Source organism: Vombatus ursinus, unplaced genomic scaffold (genome assembly GCF_900497805.2).
Source record: "Vombatus ursinus unplaced genomic scaffold, bare-nosed wombat genome assembly UNPS02014924.1, whole genome shotgun sequence".
NCBI classification, from domain to species: domain Eukaryota; kingdom Metazoa; phylum Chordata; class Mammalia; order Diprotodontia; family Vombatidae; genus Vombatus; species Vombatus ursinus.
In genome coordinates, this window is record NW_020954702.1 from 2,569,872 (window position 1) to 2,583,896 (window position 14,025).

Sequence of the window (14,025 nt, forward strand, 5' to 3'; positions counted from 1 at the left end):
AAGTTTGCAGTTTAGTGACTTGAGGCATTGCTTTCCATAATGGCTAGATCAGTTCGCAAAACTACTACCAGTGTATTCGTGTGCCTTTTTTCTCCACGTTCCCTTCCAGCAACTCCCATTTTTCTTTTTTGTCATCTATACCAATCTGATAGAGAAATTCATTGTTATAATTTGCATTTCTCTAATTATTGGTGATTTTGAACATTTTTTCACATGGCTATTAATCACTTGGATTTTTTCCTTTGAGAATTTCTTCATATCCTTTTATTACTTCCCTCTGGACTATGCCACCCCTGGCTATGCTTCAGACTTTCTGGATTTCAACATGCCTCATCTATAATCCCACCCTGGAATATCCCTCTGCTATGCCAGCCCCCTTCTCCTATTGGTGAGTTCTCCCATTTTGTGGAGGTTCCAGGCCAAACAACCTTCATTCCCCTCCCAGCTGTGCTTCTGACTTCCCAGACTTCAACATCATGCCTCATCTGGAACATCCATCATCCTCTGTGGCCTTCTCAACTTGGAACATCTCTCTGCTATGCCAGCCCTTTCTCCCATTGGTGAGTTCCTTTTGGGGTCTCCATTTTTTGGAGAATCCCAGGCCAGCCAACCTCATTCGTCTCCCAGCTGTGCTTCTGACATACTGGACTTCAGCACTATGCCTTATCTGCATTCCCACCCTGGAATATCATCATCTCCTACATTCTTCTCACCTAGGAACATCTGTTATGCAGATTTCCTTCTTCCATTGGTAGTTTGTCCTGGGGCCTACATTTTATGGACAGACCTAGGCCAGTTAACCTTCTTTGCCTTTCTGACTTTTTAGACTTCATCACCATGCCTCATTTGCATCCTCACCCTGCAACATTCATCATCTTCTACAGCCTTTTCACCCTGGAACATTCCTCTGCTATGCTGGCGCCCTTCTCCCATTAGTAGTTTGTCCTGGGGCCTGCATTTTGTGGACAGGCCTAGACCATTGTCCTTTTGACTTTTTTGGACCTCAACATTATGCCTCTTCTGCATTCCTACCTTTGCAAATCCATCATCCCTTACAGCCTTTTCACCCGAGAACATCCCTTTACTACGGTGGCCCCCCCTTCTCCCACTGATGAGTTCCTCCTGGGACCTCCATTTTTGTAGGTGCCCAGGGTGGACTTCACTACCCTCCTAGCTGTGCTTCTGACTTTCTAGACTTAAACATCATGTCCCTTTTCCAGGTACCTTCCCTCCTCACCTCTCCCCACTTTCCACCTATCTTTTATATATGTTCTTTTCCTCTATAAGATTGTAAGCTCCTTAAGGGCAAGGACTGTCTTTCTTTTTCCTTGTTTCTGTGTCCCCAGCACATAGCACCAGGCCTGGTACATAGCAAGTGTTTAATAAATGCTTGTTACCTTGCATTGCCTATTGGGAATGGCAGTCATTATTATATATTTAAATCAGTTCCTTTATATCGCTTGGACATCAGACATTTATTTGAGAAGTTTACTCCAAAGATTTTTTTTCCCCTCAATTCACCATTTCCTTTCTAATTTTAACTGCCTTAATTTTGTTTGTACAAAACCTTTTCAGTTTTATGTAATCAAAACTAACTATTTTTATCTACTATCATTTTATCTATCCCTTGTATGGTTATAAACTCTTTCCTTCTCTATGAGAATTGGCTGTCTAAAGGAGCCCTGCCTTCAATTTTTGTGAGTCTTTTTATAATGTATATAATCACTCCCTAAATAAGAGTTTAATCTGTTGAAACAGTTTTGAAAAAGTTCAGATTTTTGTGTAATCAATTTTTGTATAACCAATTTTCTTCAAATGGAATATTTGTCAGCTGCATCTCTTGTGCTGCAAAGAAGGACACAAATCTGAGCTGCTCTAAACTCAAGCAAGCTGAAAACTGAAATATGTAGAAAATAAGTTTTTAAAAAGAGGTGGGGTGCTTTTGATTTCACATATATTTTCTTCCTTTCCAGTTTTCTAATCTATTCAATGTCTTCATTTCTTTTTCTCAGTTCTGTTATTCAAGGATTTAATACAAATTTGTAGTTTAACCACATCCTTCACTTTTTTTCCTTCCTTTGGCTAATGATCTTTAGGCTATTTTGCTGCCTCTTAGTACTGCCATCAAAGATGAAAAGGAAAGAAAAGGAAATTATGATAGGTATTATTCCAGTTATAATGAAGCATTTTTTGCTTACCATTCCACATGCCTAACATTTACTTAATCAGCTGGTCCCTCAAATTCAATGACTTGTAAAGCTTGCTGCTTTTGTTTTTTCACTGTAGGTCCTCTCAGTTAGGATTGATGATTTGGATCACCTCCCAGAAACAACCACCATTGATGCCTCTTCAATTGGTATAGTTCAGGTAACTCAAAGGAGACTCATTCACCTATATAGCCCACTAACTACAAATGTCTTTCTGGTTTAGTGTATTATCATGGAATTTATGACCAGTAGCAAAGATGGACTGATCAGCAAGAGTGATAGCCTACGGGCATCTAGGTGGCACAGTGGATAGAGCACCAGCCCTGAAGTCAGGAGGACCTGAGTTCAAATCCGGCCTCAGACCAAACACTTGCTGTGTGACCCTGGACAAGTCACTTAACCCCGATTGCCTCAGGAAAAAAAAAAAGAGTGATAGCCTATATTTTTGTTCTTTTGGTTTCCATATAATGCCAAGAAATCTAGAAAAAGGTTGGAAAGCCAATGTGGTAGATTTATGGGAGGGCACAGACCAGAGTTATATAGAATATAAATAATATAGAATATCCCCAGATACAGCAAGATAATTATTACTGTGAACAACCAATACTTGTTTTTATATTAGTTTAAGATTTATTTATAGATCCTGAAAGATAATCTTTGAGTACTTGGACTTTTCCTTTTTATGGGTATTATGGCTGTTTTGTGGTTAGTTTTTTGTTATTATGTGATCCTACCAACATAACCTTGTCAGTTACTAAAAGTATTATTTTTCTACAGCCTGAACTTGCTCTGGACCAGGGAGAATTGCCAGAAGGGAAACATATAAAAGTTGCCAAACGAAGTCACAAACGAAAGCAAAAACCAGATGAAGAGGAAGAAGCACTGGTATCTGAGGATCCCACGTTCAGTGAATACACAGAAAAAGAAGCTGAATTCACAGGGAATGTGGGAGATGAAACAAATTCTGCTGTACAAAGCATTCAGCAGGTCAGTGCAGTTGGTCCTTTATTCTAAGAGTAGAGTAACATCTACAGTCTAGTCATAAATGTTGGGATCCTAAAAACTAAAGACCCATTCCATAGAAATTTAAGTTATTAAAGAGAATAATAGGCCCATAATTTTTTAAAAATTTTCTTATACTGGAATCTGCGGATTAGGGATACCTTTCACCAAATGTGTGTGTGTGTGTGTGTGTGTGTGTGTGTGTGTGTGTGTGTTTGTGTGTGTGTTCCCGGATATCAGAACACCTCTTCTTTGTTAACTAGATTCTAAGTTATTACATTTATTTATCCCACTAGTAAAAGAATGACGCTTTTTTTCATTACTGCTTACCTGTGTGGTAAATTTTATTCTAGATCTTCTAGCCTTATCTTTAGAGTGTGAATTTTCAATCACCAATAACAAATTTATCTTGAGTATTAAAGTAGACTGAGAACTTTGTTCCTCTGTCCTTTTCAGAGTTGGTTCTCTTAATTTTTGATTAAGGCTTTATATTTCTCAACTTTATATCTTTATATTCTTTTATTTTACCTGAATCTCTTCTAGCACTAAGTTAATCTAAATTAATCTTTCATGAAAATACTACTATTTTGAGGCAAGAAGTTTTATTTACTCCCTGCCCATTTCCACTGCCTTATACTAACTTTACCATCGTGGTACATGAAATGTTTTAAAATATGAAGAAACTACTAAACATAAATATATGATTTTATGTGATTCTCTCTAGGTGGTGGTGACCCTGGGTGATCCAAACGTCACGACACCATCTAGTTCAGTCGGTTTGACCAACATTACAGTTACCCCCATCACCACTGCAGCTGGAACCCAGTTTACAAACCTTCAGCCAGTGGCTGTTGGCCATCTCACTACTCCGGAACGCCAGTTACAACTTGACAACTCCATTCTGACAGTGACATTTGACACTGTCAGTGGCTCTGCCATGTTGCACAACCGCCAAAATGACATTCAGCTTCATTCTCAGCCAGAGGCCTCTAATCCACAGTCTGTTGCCCATTTTATCAATCTAACTACCCTTGTCAATTCCATTACTCCCCTGGGGAACCAGCTAAGTGAACAGCATCCTCTAACCTGGAGGGCAGTGCCTCAGACTGATGTTCTACAGCCCCAGCAACAGCAAGTACAGCCACAGACAGGACAGTCACAAGTTCAGACTGAGCAACAACAGCAGATGTACAGTTATTAAGTTATATTACAAAAACTTTTATGAGAACTGTAAGGAATAAAAAAATTTTGAAAACTTTGAGATTTGTTGTTATATACCAAACAAAGAGTAAAAAAAAAATCCCAACTATTTCATTGATCACAATGTAAATGAAACCCAGCCTGTCCAAAACTGTCTCCAATCCTCCATATCCATGTGTTAAATTCTATCAGCCTAAACTTGAGAGGTGGCTAACTTTTAATTAAGTTCAGATCACAATCCACTAAATAAGGTAAAGAAGTCACAAATACTTTTAACCTTTCTATTTAAAAACAAAAAACTTTATTAATTTTCTTAGGATGGAGAATGGGAAACTTAAATGTCAAGAGAAGTAAGGTACTCAAAACTAAATGGCATTTTTTTCTTTTTCAAAGTTGCTGTCTTTTAAAGCACATATTAAAAAACATGGTTAAAAATGGAAAAGGGGATTTAAATGTGACAGAAATTTGTTCTGCAGTTATAAAACAAATGTTAGGTCAGTTTCCTTAATTTTGGAAGCCAATTAAGTAAACAAAAAGTAACATTGTCCTCTTTGAATTTTCACCTAACTGAATTTCTTGCAACCATGTACTAAAACCAAATGTAAAATAACATATTTAATGCCTTTTTCAAGCAATATTTTCAGTTGAAAGGTTGTCATAGTGAACAAATCTATAATGTGAATTTTCTAATTTACACATCAAAATATCTTCGGTAACTTGCCATTTTCATTCTTTTTCCTTCTCTTTTTACTCCTGAAAAGACACTGTACATTCAGGAGCCTGCTGTGGTCAGTGTCATCTTTCTTAACCTTATAAAATAATTTGCACTGAAAAATTATCTGTATCCCCATTTACACAGCTATTCAGATATTTGGGGACATTTCTGTGATACAAAAAGGCAAATAAAAAATACTGTCATTTCTAGTATCTACTTTGGAAAAACCTCAGGATACTTTAATATCTAAAAGTCTATCCTAAGACTAATGTAAGTAGCAGGGAAGAACAACTAAAATATTCATGTATTTTTCTTTTATTTATACTTCAATTTCAAATGTTAAATTTTTGTTAGCAATTTTATAAATATAAAATTGTTGACTAATACATTGTGAAATTAAAATATATTTGTGAAATTCAAAGGCATTATAATTTAGTGAAAGGCAAAAGAGGTTAGCCTTAGCAATGATTAAAGTTTATAATGGAAATATAATTGAGGTCTTAATCAGTGTGCTTATTTGTTCTTCCTTGCAATCCCATCTGTATACACACACACACACATATATATATAGACACACACCTTATATATCTCTCTGTGTGTAGATGTGTATGTATGTAGATATGTGTATACATACATATAAGCTACACACATACAGACATGAGATAATGCCCAAGGTTCTTTCATTGTCCCTCTTGGTATCACATCAACCATTACAGCAAGGAGCAAAAACTTACGGGGTTTTGTTTGTTTTTTAGGGTAACAGAGTATTGAGTGGCCAATCTCCCAAAACAAGTGTTATAAGGAAAACATTTTTTCCCCCAAATTTATCACTTCTGAAATTTCTAAACTATGTTGGGAAGAAAATTTAACTTATATTGCCTGTAACTTATTGTGTTTGATGTAGATGTTTAAGAGGTCTACCTTGAAGAAACAGTCTTTAGGTGATTAGTGAAAAATAAAGCCGTGTTAATGTTGTTGTCAATGAGGCTTACTGTAAGAATGGCAGTTCCTTAGCATTTAACTTTAATCAAAATTGTAGATGTTTTCAGACAAAATATGATTTGTTTTATGGAGTGTACTGTTTTCATAAAATGGGAATGGTTTTCCAACACAAAATCAAAAAGCTGAAAGGGACCTTCTGAGAGTTTCCTTTCCTACACTAACCCCACCCTCTTCTGTTGAATTGCTCCAAAATCTACATCACTTAAATTAGATTTTATAATGGAAGTCTGTTATAATCACAGATATCATGACAATAGCCCAAGACTATATGGGAAGATTCATATTTAAAACAGAACAATTTTTAGTATTGTAGTCCACTGGTTTCCAAATTCAGTCCTATGAAGTCCAGGGTTCCAACAAAAAAAGAAATGGCAATGGCAGACAATTTAATTTTTCATACTGTGTTTTTTGATGTATGTATCTATGTATCTATGTATCTATGTGTATATGTGTGCAAACAATATTTTATAAGAAAACCATCCAGTACTGCAAGCACAGCAATTTCATGAAATTAGGACTTTTGTGCAGTGTTTTATTGTTTCTTCTTTAAAAATACAACTGACATATTCCAAGCACAGGTAGTCTGGAATTCCAGGCTATCAGGATTTTTTAAAGAGCTCCAGAGTTCTTGAGTAACTGAAAATCACTGACAGTAAAATGTTTTTTAAAATAACCTAGTAAGGAGAAAAATAGGTTGGCTTATAATTGAAATAACTCAAAGCAACAAAGCTTTTCATCTTCCCCATGAAATACTTTTAAAATCACCAACTTATTTTTTCCCAAGGAAGTTTTTCTGTGCCTACAGTGTCATAATGTTTGAAATAGTCTAATTTATTAATTTTGTGGCCATACTATGCCTCTCCTATTTTTTTAAAGCTCATAATATACTATTTCGATGCATGAGGACTCTTAGTGAAATTCAGAATACTCAAGTTTTCTTCCAAAGTACAAATGTGTACTTTGACTTAAAGAGTTCAGTACTTGAGGTAAAGTAGATATCTTACAGTAAAAAAATCTGTGAATTTGCATATCAGAAAATAGATAGCAAAAAGTACTACTCAGCCAAAAGAGATATACTGTATATTGTTCTGTGTATATATGATTGTTTATTGACAGAAAGTATTCTATTTAATTTTTAAAAAAACATATACCATGGTGCACAGACCTAGCTGCAAAGGAAAAAAAATAAAGTAGAAATTTTGTGGTCATCTAGTCCTGTGAAGACATCTTAGTTATGAATTAATAAATCTTTAAGGACCTATTTTTTTGCCTGTGAATTCCTTTTAAAGTTACTTCTGTGTAGTTGTATGCAATATGGCAATGTAAATCTTATAAAAACATAACACAGGGTACAATAATAATTGTTAAAACATTGATTATGTGCTGCATGTTGAAAGGAGAAGAAAAATGATGCCTCCCAAGAGACCATGGTTTGTGATATTTTCTCTCAGGAAAATGTACTGTATTAAGTGCCATTACACTGTATCTAATATTAAACTGTTTTGGAGAATTCCAGGTATGGAAAGTATATTTCATATACATGACACTTTTCTTTTCACCTGTTCAGAGTATCCAAAGGTTTTACATCTAAATTCCGTATTGGTGACTTTTATTGGATTTTTAAAAAGGTATTTAAGACTGTTTTTGAGAGATTGTCTCTGGTTCCATTCAGTTTTTTTTTTTAAATGATGATCAAATAAAAGGTGCTGTACTATCTGACTTTAAATTAATGGACTCTGCTAAACTTCTCATCTTAAAAAGTAGGCACTATGTGGATGTATATTTGGTCCATTACCAATTCTCCCCAAAACCTCTTTATTTGAAATATACCCCCAACCACTGAGGTGCTAGTGAGCTTCATAAAGAGCAACAAGATACACGTAGTATTTTTGAGCAAGCACAGACCAAAAAGAAGACTAAAGAAATACAAATTTGAAATAACATAATTGGGTAAGCAAAAAAAAAAAAAAAGGTAGCTGTTCAAGTAGAAACTTTGTAGAGGAAAAAAATAGGAATGATTATCTGTGATATTACCATTCGAATTCTAATCCTTTTTATTTCCTAGTTACAAAAGGGTTAGGAGGGTAGAAATTTTTAAGTACCTAAATTCACCTTTAATAATCTTGCTTTTGAGGATCTGTGACAGAAGAGAACATGTGTCTCAGCATCCTTTATTTTCTGAAGATAATTCTGTTTCTAGTAAATTGAGGTGTGTTATCTATAGTTATGTATTAGCTTTGCTAAAGAAAGGCATTCTTTCAAACCACTTGAAATAACATATTTGTATAGCACCTAAATATAGGTATGAGATGCTTGACATATATTCTCATTTAAGCTTCACAACAGTCCAGCTAAATGGATCATTCAGACAAACCTAGAGAGGTAACAAGGTCACCCAGCTATCAAGTGGCAAAGCTCATACTCAGACCCGAGTCTTTTGACTCCAAAACTAGAGTTCTTTTCAATAGAATTAAAACAGGCAATATGGATGTATAAAGAGTATATATAAACTGCCATATCCAGTGTTATGCATTAAAAATAGATATTCAAAAAAAATACTGGAGTCATTGGCTATTCGTTTCTATCTTCTACTTTCCCATCATCCAAGCTAAAAGTAGAGGGTAAGAACAGGAGCCCTTACAAATGGGATAAGAATAATCACAGAATCACAGATTTAGAGCAAGAAAGAACCGTAGAAGTTCTAAAGCATAATCTAATTTTACAGAGAAGAAAACTAAGTATTGGATGGAGAGGATGGAGTGTACCTAGAGGAACCGGCAATTACTCTATTTCTGCATGTTTCATGCACAAAATGTTGAATCACTATTCATGATGTAAAGGAAGAACCTCTTATCCTCTATAGGCCTGCACCAAATGGTTCATAGATTAAAATTTCAATTTACAAGTAAGCTCATTTTGATTCAAAATAATTGAGGAATGCATCTTTTTTTTTCTTTGGTTAACTGAATACTCTTTGATATATCATACATGGTTTACCAGTTTTGAAAAAATAAAAATATACCTAAGAACTAAAATTACACGAAATGCAATTTAATCAGACAACACTTAAAGATCATATAGTGCCTAAGAATATCAATTCATTTGTTGAATGACTAGTATATTGTTGTCTTTATTCCCCTAAAGCAATCTATGACCTGGCTCTTCTACTAAATTAAACTAGGTTCTTTATTTAAAACAATTTTTACATCTAAATTACATAATACTTTTCAGTGAAAAAGAAAAATCTCCATTCTAGAAAGAGACTGTTGTTCAACTACTTCTGAAAATAAACTGGAGAATATAGGCTTAATCTGAAGAATTTTGATTAGACACAAAGAGTAAAAGACTAGAACAAAGCATTTGTGCACTCTTTGAAGTAAACATATATCACCCTTGAATCTGTTGCTGATCATTAGAGGCATTTAAGCATTCCCTATAAAATATGCAGTTAATCACAAAATAAATACCTATGTACCTTGAAGACTGGAATTATATGGCATTAAATATATATTTACATGAAGTAATTTATTAAATGTCCCTTGAAACTGAAATTCTTCTTTACCCCTGATGTTGCTCCCTAGGCTGCCTACCTTGCCTTCCTCTACAAGGAACTATTATTAGGTATCAAAACTAGCCACTGACAAAAATTGTGGCATTGCTTTTAACCTGACATTGAAAGGGAACTACATAAAATATTATTAATTCTAGGTGAAATATTTGACAGAAAGAAGCTATTAAATGACATTCTGTGGTTCTAAAAGAACAGAGAAAAAAACTAGATGGTTTTCCACAAAATTCAGCAAAACTCAAGATAAAAAAATATTTTAAAGTAAAGAGGTAATGCTTTGCAGGAGGGAAGCTTGATAATTAATGTTACTCAGCAAGTAAACACTTTGTAAAAGCACTTCAAATTAGAAAATACAAAAATAGATATGACAATTTTAATATGAAAGTTAAAGTATTAAACCATACCCCAAAATTACAACTATTTTTCCACCAATGCCACTGTATCATAAGTGCCCTGGTTTTGATGTTTTAAATGTTTTTTCCACTGAAATTTTTTTAAAAGGCACTCACCCAACATTCTCCCTTGTTTCTTTATATTTCTTTCAAACATGTTAAGATTACTTTACAAGATTTTCCATAGAACAAAAAAATAGATATAAAGCACAGGGAAAAATGTGAAGTGAAAATCTAACATGTTTTAAAAATCCATTATTATCATGTTTAATAGGAATATATATGTATAGCCTATATCAGATTGCAAGCCGTCTTGGGGAAGGAATCAGGAAGAGAGGTGGAGAAAATTTAAAACTCAAAAGCTTATGAAAGTGAAAGTTGAAAACTAAAATTAATTTAAAAAATCAATATTATCATCATGCACAACCACATTAATAACTCTCTAGATACATCCAGGTGTTCCCAATTACACTTTGGTCTAGATGACTCTGGAAAACCACTTTCCCCTAGAATATTTTCATAATTGTATAAGATGGTTGGTCTAGCTCTGCCTGGATTCCTTCTCCTCAAGACTCCCCCCTCCCCCCTTTTTCTTCTCCCCCTCTTCCCTCCCTGCCTCCACTCCTCTCTCCCCCTTCCTTTTCCCTCCCCCCTCCCTCATCCCTTCCCTTCCCCCATCAGCCAGAGATCGAAGGCGGGGCTGGTGCCCGTTTGGAACGCTCGTTAACGTTGCGGACGTTGAGTGACGTTGACGTACTTTCCTCTCTGCTCTCCCTCTCCTTCCTCCTGTGAGGAAGATGGCAGTCGTCTGCTGCGTTTGAGTCCGAGCTTCGGAGGGGGTTCCTCTAGGGTGGGGAGGGGTACGGTGGGCTGGGGTACGTTACTATCCTTCCTCAGGGCATTGGCCCAGTCTCCATTTCAGCCCCGGGCCTGGGGGGTTAGTGAGGCAGGAGCGCCCCTTCCCCCCCCCCCCCCCCCCCCCCCCGGACCGTCTAGAGCAGCGTTTTCTCACCTGTGACGCTTAACTAAAGTCTCTCCTCCCCAAGGTCTCCGGAAAAATCAGACCACTCGGCTCATTTTTAAAAATCTTCCTCAGTAATGGCCCCGAGGAAGAGGATAAAGCCTTCCGAGCTGGTTCTGCCTTGTGAGTGGAGTGATTGCACATTTGTAGGAAAGTGCATGGAGGAATTGTGTAATCACGTTGCCAGACACTTGAGAGAACACCTAAATGACTCACAGGAGAAATTAGGTAATAGGTTCAATGGATGTCCCCAAGTATAGTTAATTTTTTATTTTTGTTGACAGAAAAAACTGGCAAAAATAGGCAAGGTTAACTCGCTTGTAGGCATAAAACTAAATTGGGCTTGGTTGGGAATAACTTTCAAAATACTTGATTTCAGCTTTATCGAAGATCCAGAAAAGTTAGGATTGAGATCCTTGAATTTGTTGCAGTGTTGGCAGTTTAAAACAAACAAAACCCATTGCAATATTTGCCAGCGTTTGACATTTTTTTTTTGACGTATATGCTTGTGTTAAGTCCTTCAGGTTGCTTTGATTCAGACTGTTGTCACACTTGGAATTTTTTTGAAGAAACTTATTTTGATGGTGATTAAAGCTATCTCCAAGTTACTTTGATACAACTAAAGTATTTCCTTGTCTAAAGGAGTAATTCACCAATTTGAACAGTGGGAAGAAAATTAGTTATTCTTTTAATTGAGTAGCTTTCATTTTAAAATGTTATTAGAATTTGTGAGACCATCAATTTAAGGCTTTTGTGCTAATTAGATTACTATTAAAATTGTAGATTAAGACTTTATAAACATTAATTTAGATGAAGAAATTTATGTTTATTGATTTGAAGAAGAGTAATGTTCTTTTCGTCTGCATTTCATGGATAGTTTTGCATGTAAAGGAAATCTACTTAAGTTTTTTTCCAGCATTCCAACATTCAGTTTAAGGCATGGTCCTAGGTGCTGCAGAAATTATAATACTTAAACATAATTAATAAACATTTTTCAATTACTTATTAGGTACAGGGATTCATTGAGGGTCATGGAATATACAAAAATAGATATATGTAAAGTTGGTAAGTGTTTATAATGTACTTGAGGCATGACAATCCTAACTGAAAAAATAATAACAGAAATAATATTTAGGAATAATAGAGTAAATGACAGCAGTACACTATGGTTGCAAATGGATGAATCAGCCTATAATTGCTAGAGAAGTGAGGGATCAAGCTGGAGTGATCAAGAATTGCTTTATGAAAAGACAAAAGTGGTGTGCTAGATCTTAAATGATGATTAAAATCTGGATAAGGTAAAGGAGTAGAAGAGTATTATTTCAGGAAGCAAGGATAGGAGAGTGCAGAATCAATCAACAAGCATTTTTGCTTCTCTCTATTGTCTAGTATGTGCCAAGTACTATACAAGACTATAATTGCCAATAAACAAGTGGGACAAAGATGTGTTTAGGGCATTAGTTAAAAAAAAAGTTTGGTGGTAGCAGAGGGTTTACATAGAAAACTGATTATAATGCTGGAAAGGTCAGTGGAAGGCAGGCAGGTTCATGAGGCTGAATTTGGAACTCATCCTGAAGATAGAGGGTAACCTTTGAAGTTTTGTTTTGTTTTTTATATGAGTGAAATGATTGGAATGATGTTTTAGGTTTGTTAATCTGGTGAGGTTTATTAGATATATTAGAGATGGTCTGATAGTGTGGTATATTGGAAAGCAGTAAGGGTTTTGAATATAGTAAGCCTTTATTAAGTCCTTACTTAAGGCACTGTGCTAAGGGCTTGGGATACAAAAGCAAAAAGACAGTCCCAGCCCTTAAGGAGACTACAATCTAATGGGGGGAGACAACATAGGAACAAATATCTACAAACAAACTATATACAAAATAAATAGGAAATAATCATCAGAGGGAAGGCACTAGAATTAAGAGAGATTGGGAAAGCTTCCTGTAGAAGGTGAGATTTTTAGCTAAGGCTTGAAGGAAGGCAGGAGGCAGGGATGAGGAGGGAGAGCTTTTCAGTTCCAGGCTGTCCCCCCGGGACACACAAAGATAGAATGTGTCTTGTTTGGGGAACAACAAGGAGGCCTCTGTCACTGAATCAAGGAGTATGTGAAGTTAAGGATTAGAAAGGTGAATGGATGGGACTGGGAAAGGAGGAAGTTATGAAACATTAACACCAAAATGAAGATATTGTATTTGTTCCTAGAGATGATAGGGAGCCATTGGAATTTATTGAATAGGGAAAGGAGGAGAACATAAGGTTAGAAAATCACTTAGGTAGCTGAATGGAAGATGGACTGAAGTGGGAGAAACTTAGAACTGGCCAACTGACCAGCAGGCTACTGCAGTAGTCCAGGTTTGTGGAAACGAAGGCCTGAATCAGAGTGGTAAAATATCAGAGGGCAGAAGCAGGGATGTTGCAAGGTTAAGTGTACAGGTATTGGTAACAGATTGAATATGGGGGGGGGGGGGTGAGAGATAGTAAAGAGTCTACACCTAAATTGGCAGCCTAGATGACTGAGGAGAAGATGGTGCCTTTGACAGTAATAGGAAAGTTTGGAGGAGGGGAGGGTTTTAGAGAAAAGATAAATTATGTTTTGGACGTGTCAAGTTTAATATGTCTGCTAGTCATCCAATTTGATATGTTCTTTAGACAATTGGAGATATGAAACAAGGTCAGCAAAGTAAGGTTAGGGCTGAATAAGTAGTCAGGAGGGCCTAGATCTAGATTCTGGCCCTGCCACTTTTATGACATTGGGCAAGTCACTTAACCTCTCAGGGCCTCAGTTTTCCTTACCTGAAAAGTGAATGACTGAAAAATATTTTTTATTTTTTTGTTTTGTTTTTGGTTGGGTAATGGGGGTTAAGTGACTTGCCCAGGGTCACACAGCTGGTAAGTGTTATGTGTCTGAGGTCAGATTT

The 14,025-nt window shown here is 35.9% G+C and overlaps 2 protein-coding genes and 1 long non-coding RNA gene across 3 annotated transcripts in view; 2 read left to right on the forward strand and 1 right to left on the reverse strand.

The window, feature by feature from the left end:
• PRDM15 (PR/SET domain 15) overlaps positions 1 to 4,467 on the forward strand; it is a 169,835-nt gene extending 165,368 nt beyond the window's left edge. Inside the window, exons 21-23 of the mRNA XM_027843599.1 lie at positions 2,287 to 2,367; positions 2,985 to 3,194; positions 3,934 to 4,467. Of these exons, the coding sequence (XP_027699400.1) occupies positions 2,287 to 2,367; positions 2,985 to 3,194; positions 3,934 to 4,410 (768 nt within the window). The 3' untranslated portion in view covers positions 4,411 to 4,467. The remainder of the gene's footprint in view (positions 1 to 2,286; positions 2,368 to 2,984; positions 3,195 to 3,933) is intronic.
• The window catches only part of LOC114029241, a 61,072-nt gene extending 49,894 nt beyond the window's left edge, over positions 1 to 11,178 (reverse strand). The window contains exon 1 of the long non-coding RNA XR_003567459.1: positions 11,099 to 11,178. This is a non-coding gene — a long non-coding RNA (uncharacterized LOC114029241). The remainder of the gene's footprint in view (positions 1 to 11,098) is intronic.
• LOC114029239 (histone H4 transcription factor-like) overlaps positions 10,835 to 14,025 on the forward strand; it is a 24,898-nt gene continuing 21,707 nt past the window's right edge. The window contains exons 1-2 of the mRNA XM_027843601.1: positions 10,835 to 10,936; positions 11,133 to 11,335. Coding sequence (XP_027699402.1) covers positions 11,185 to 11,335 — 151 coding nt within the window. The 5' untranslated portion in view covers positions 10,835 to 10,936; positions 11,133 to 11,184. The remainder of the gene's footprint in view (positions 10,937 to 11,132; positions 11,336 to 14,025) is intronic.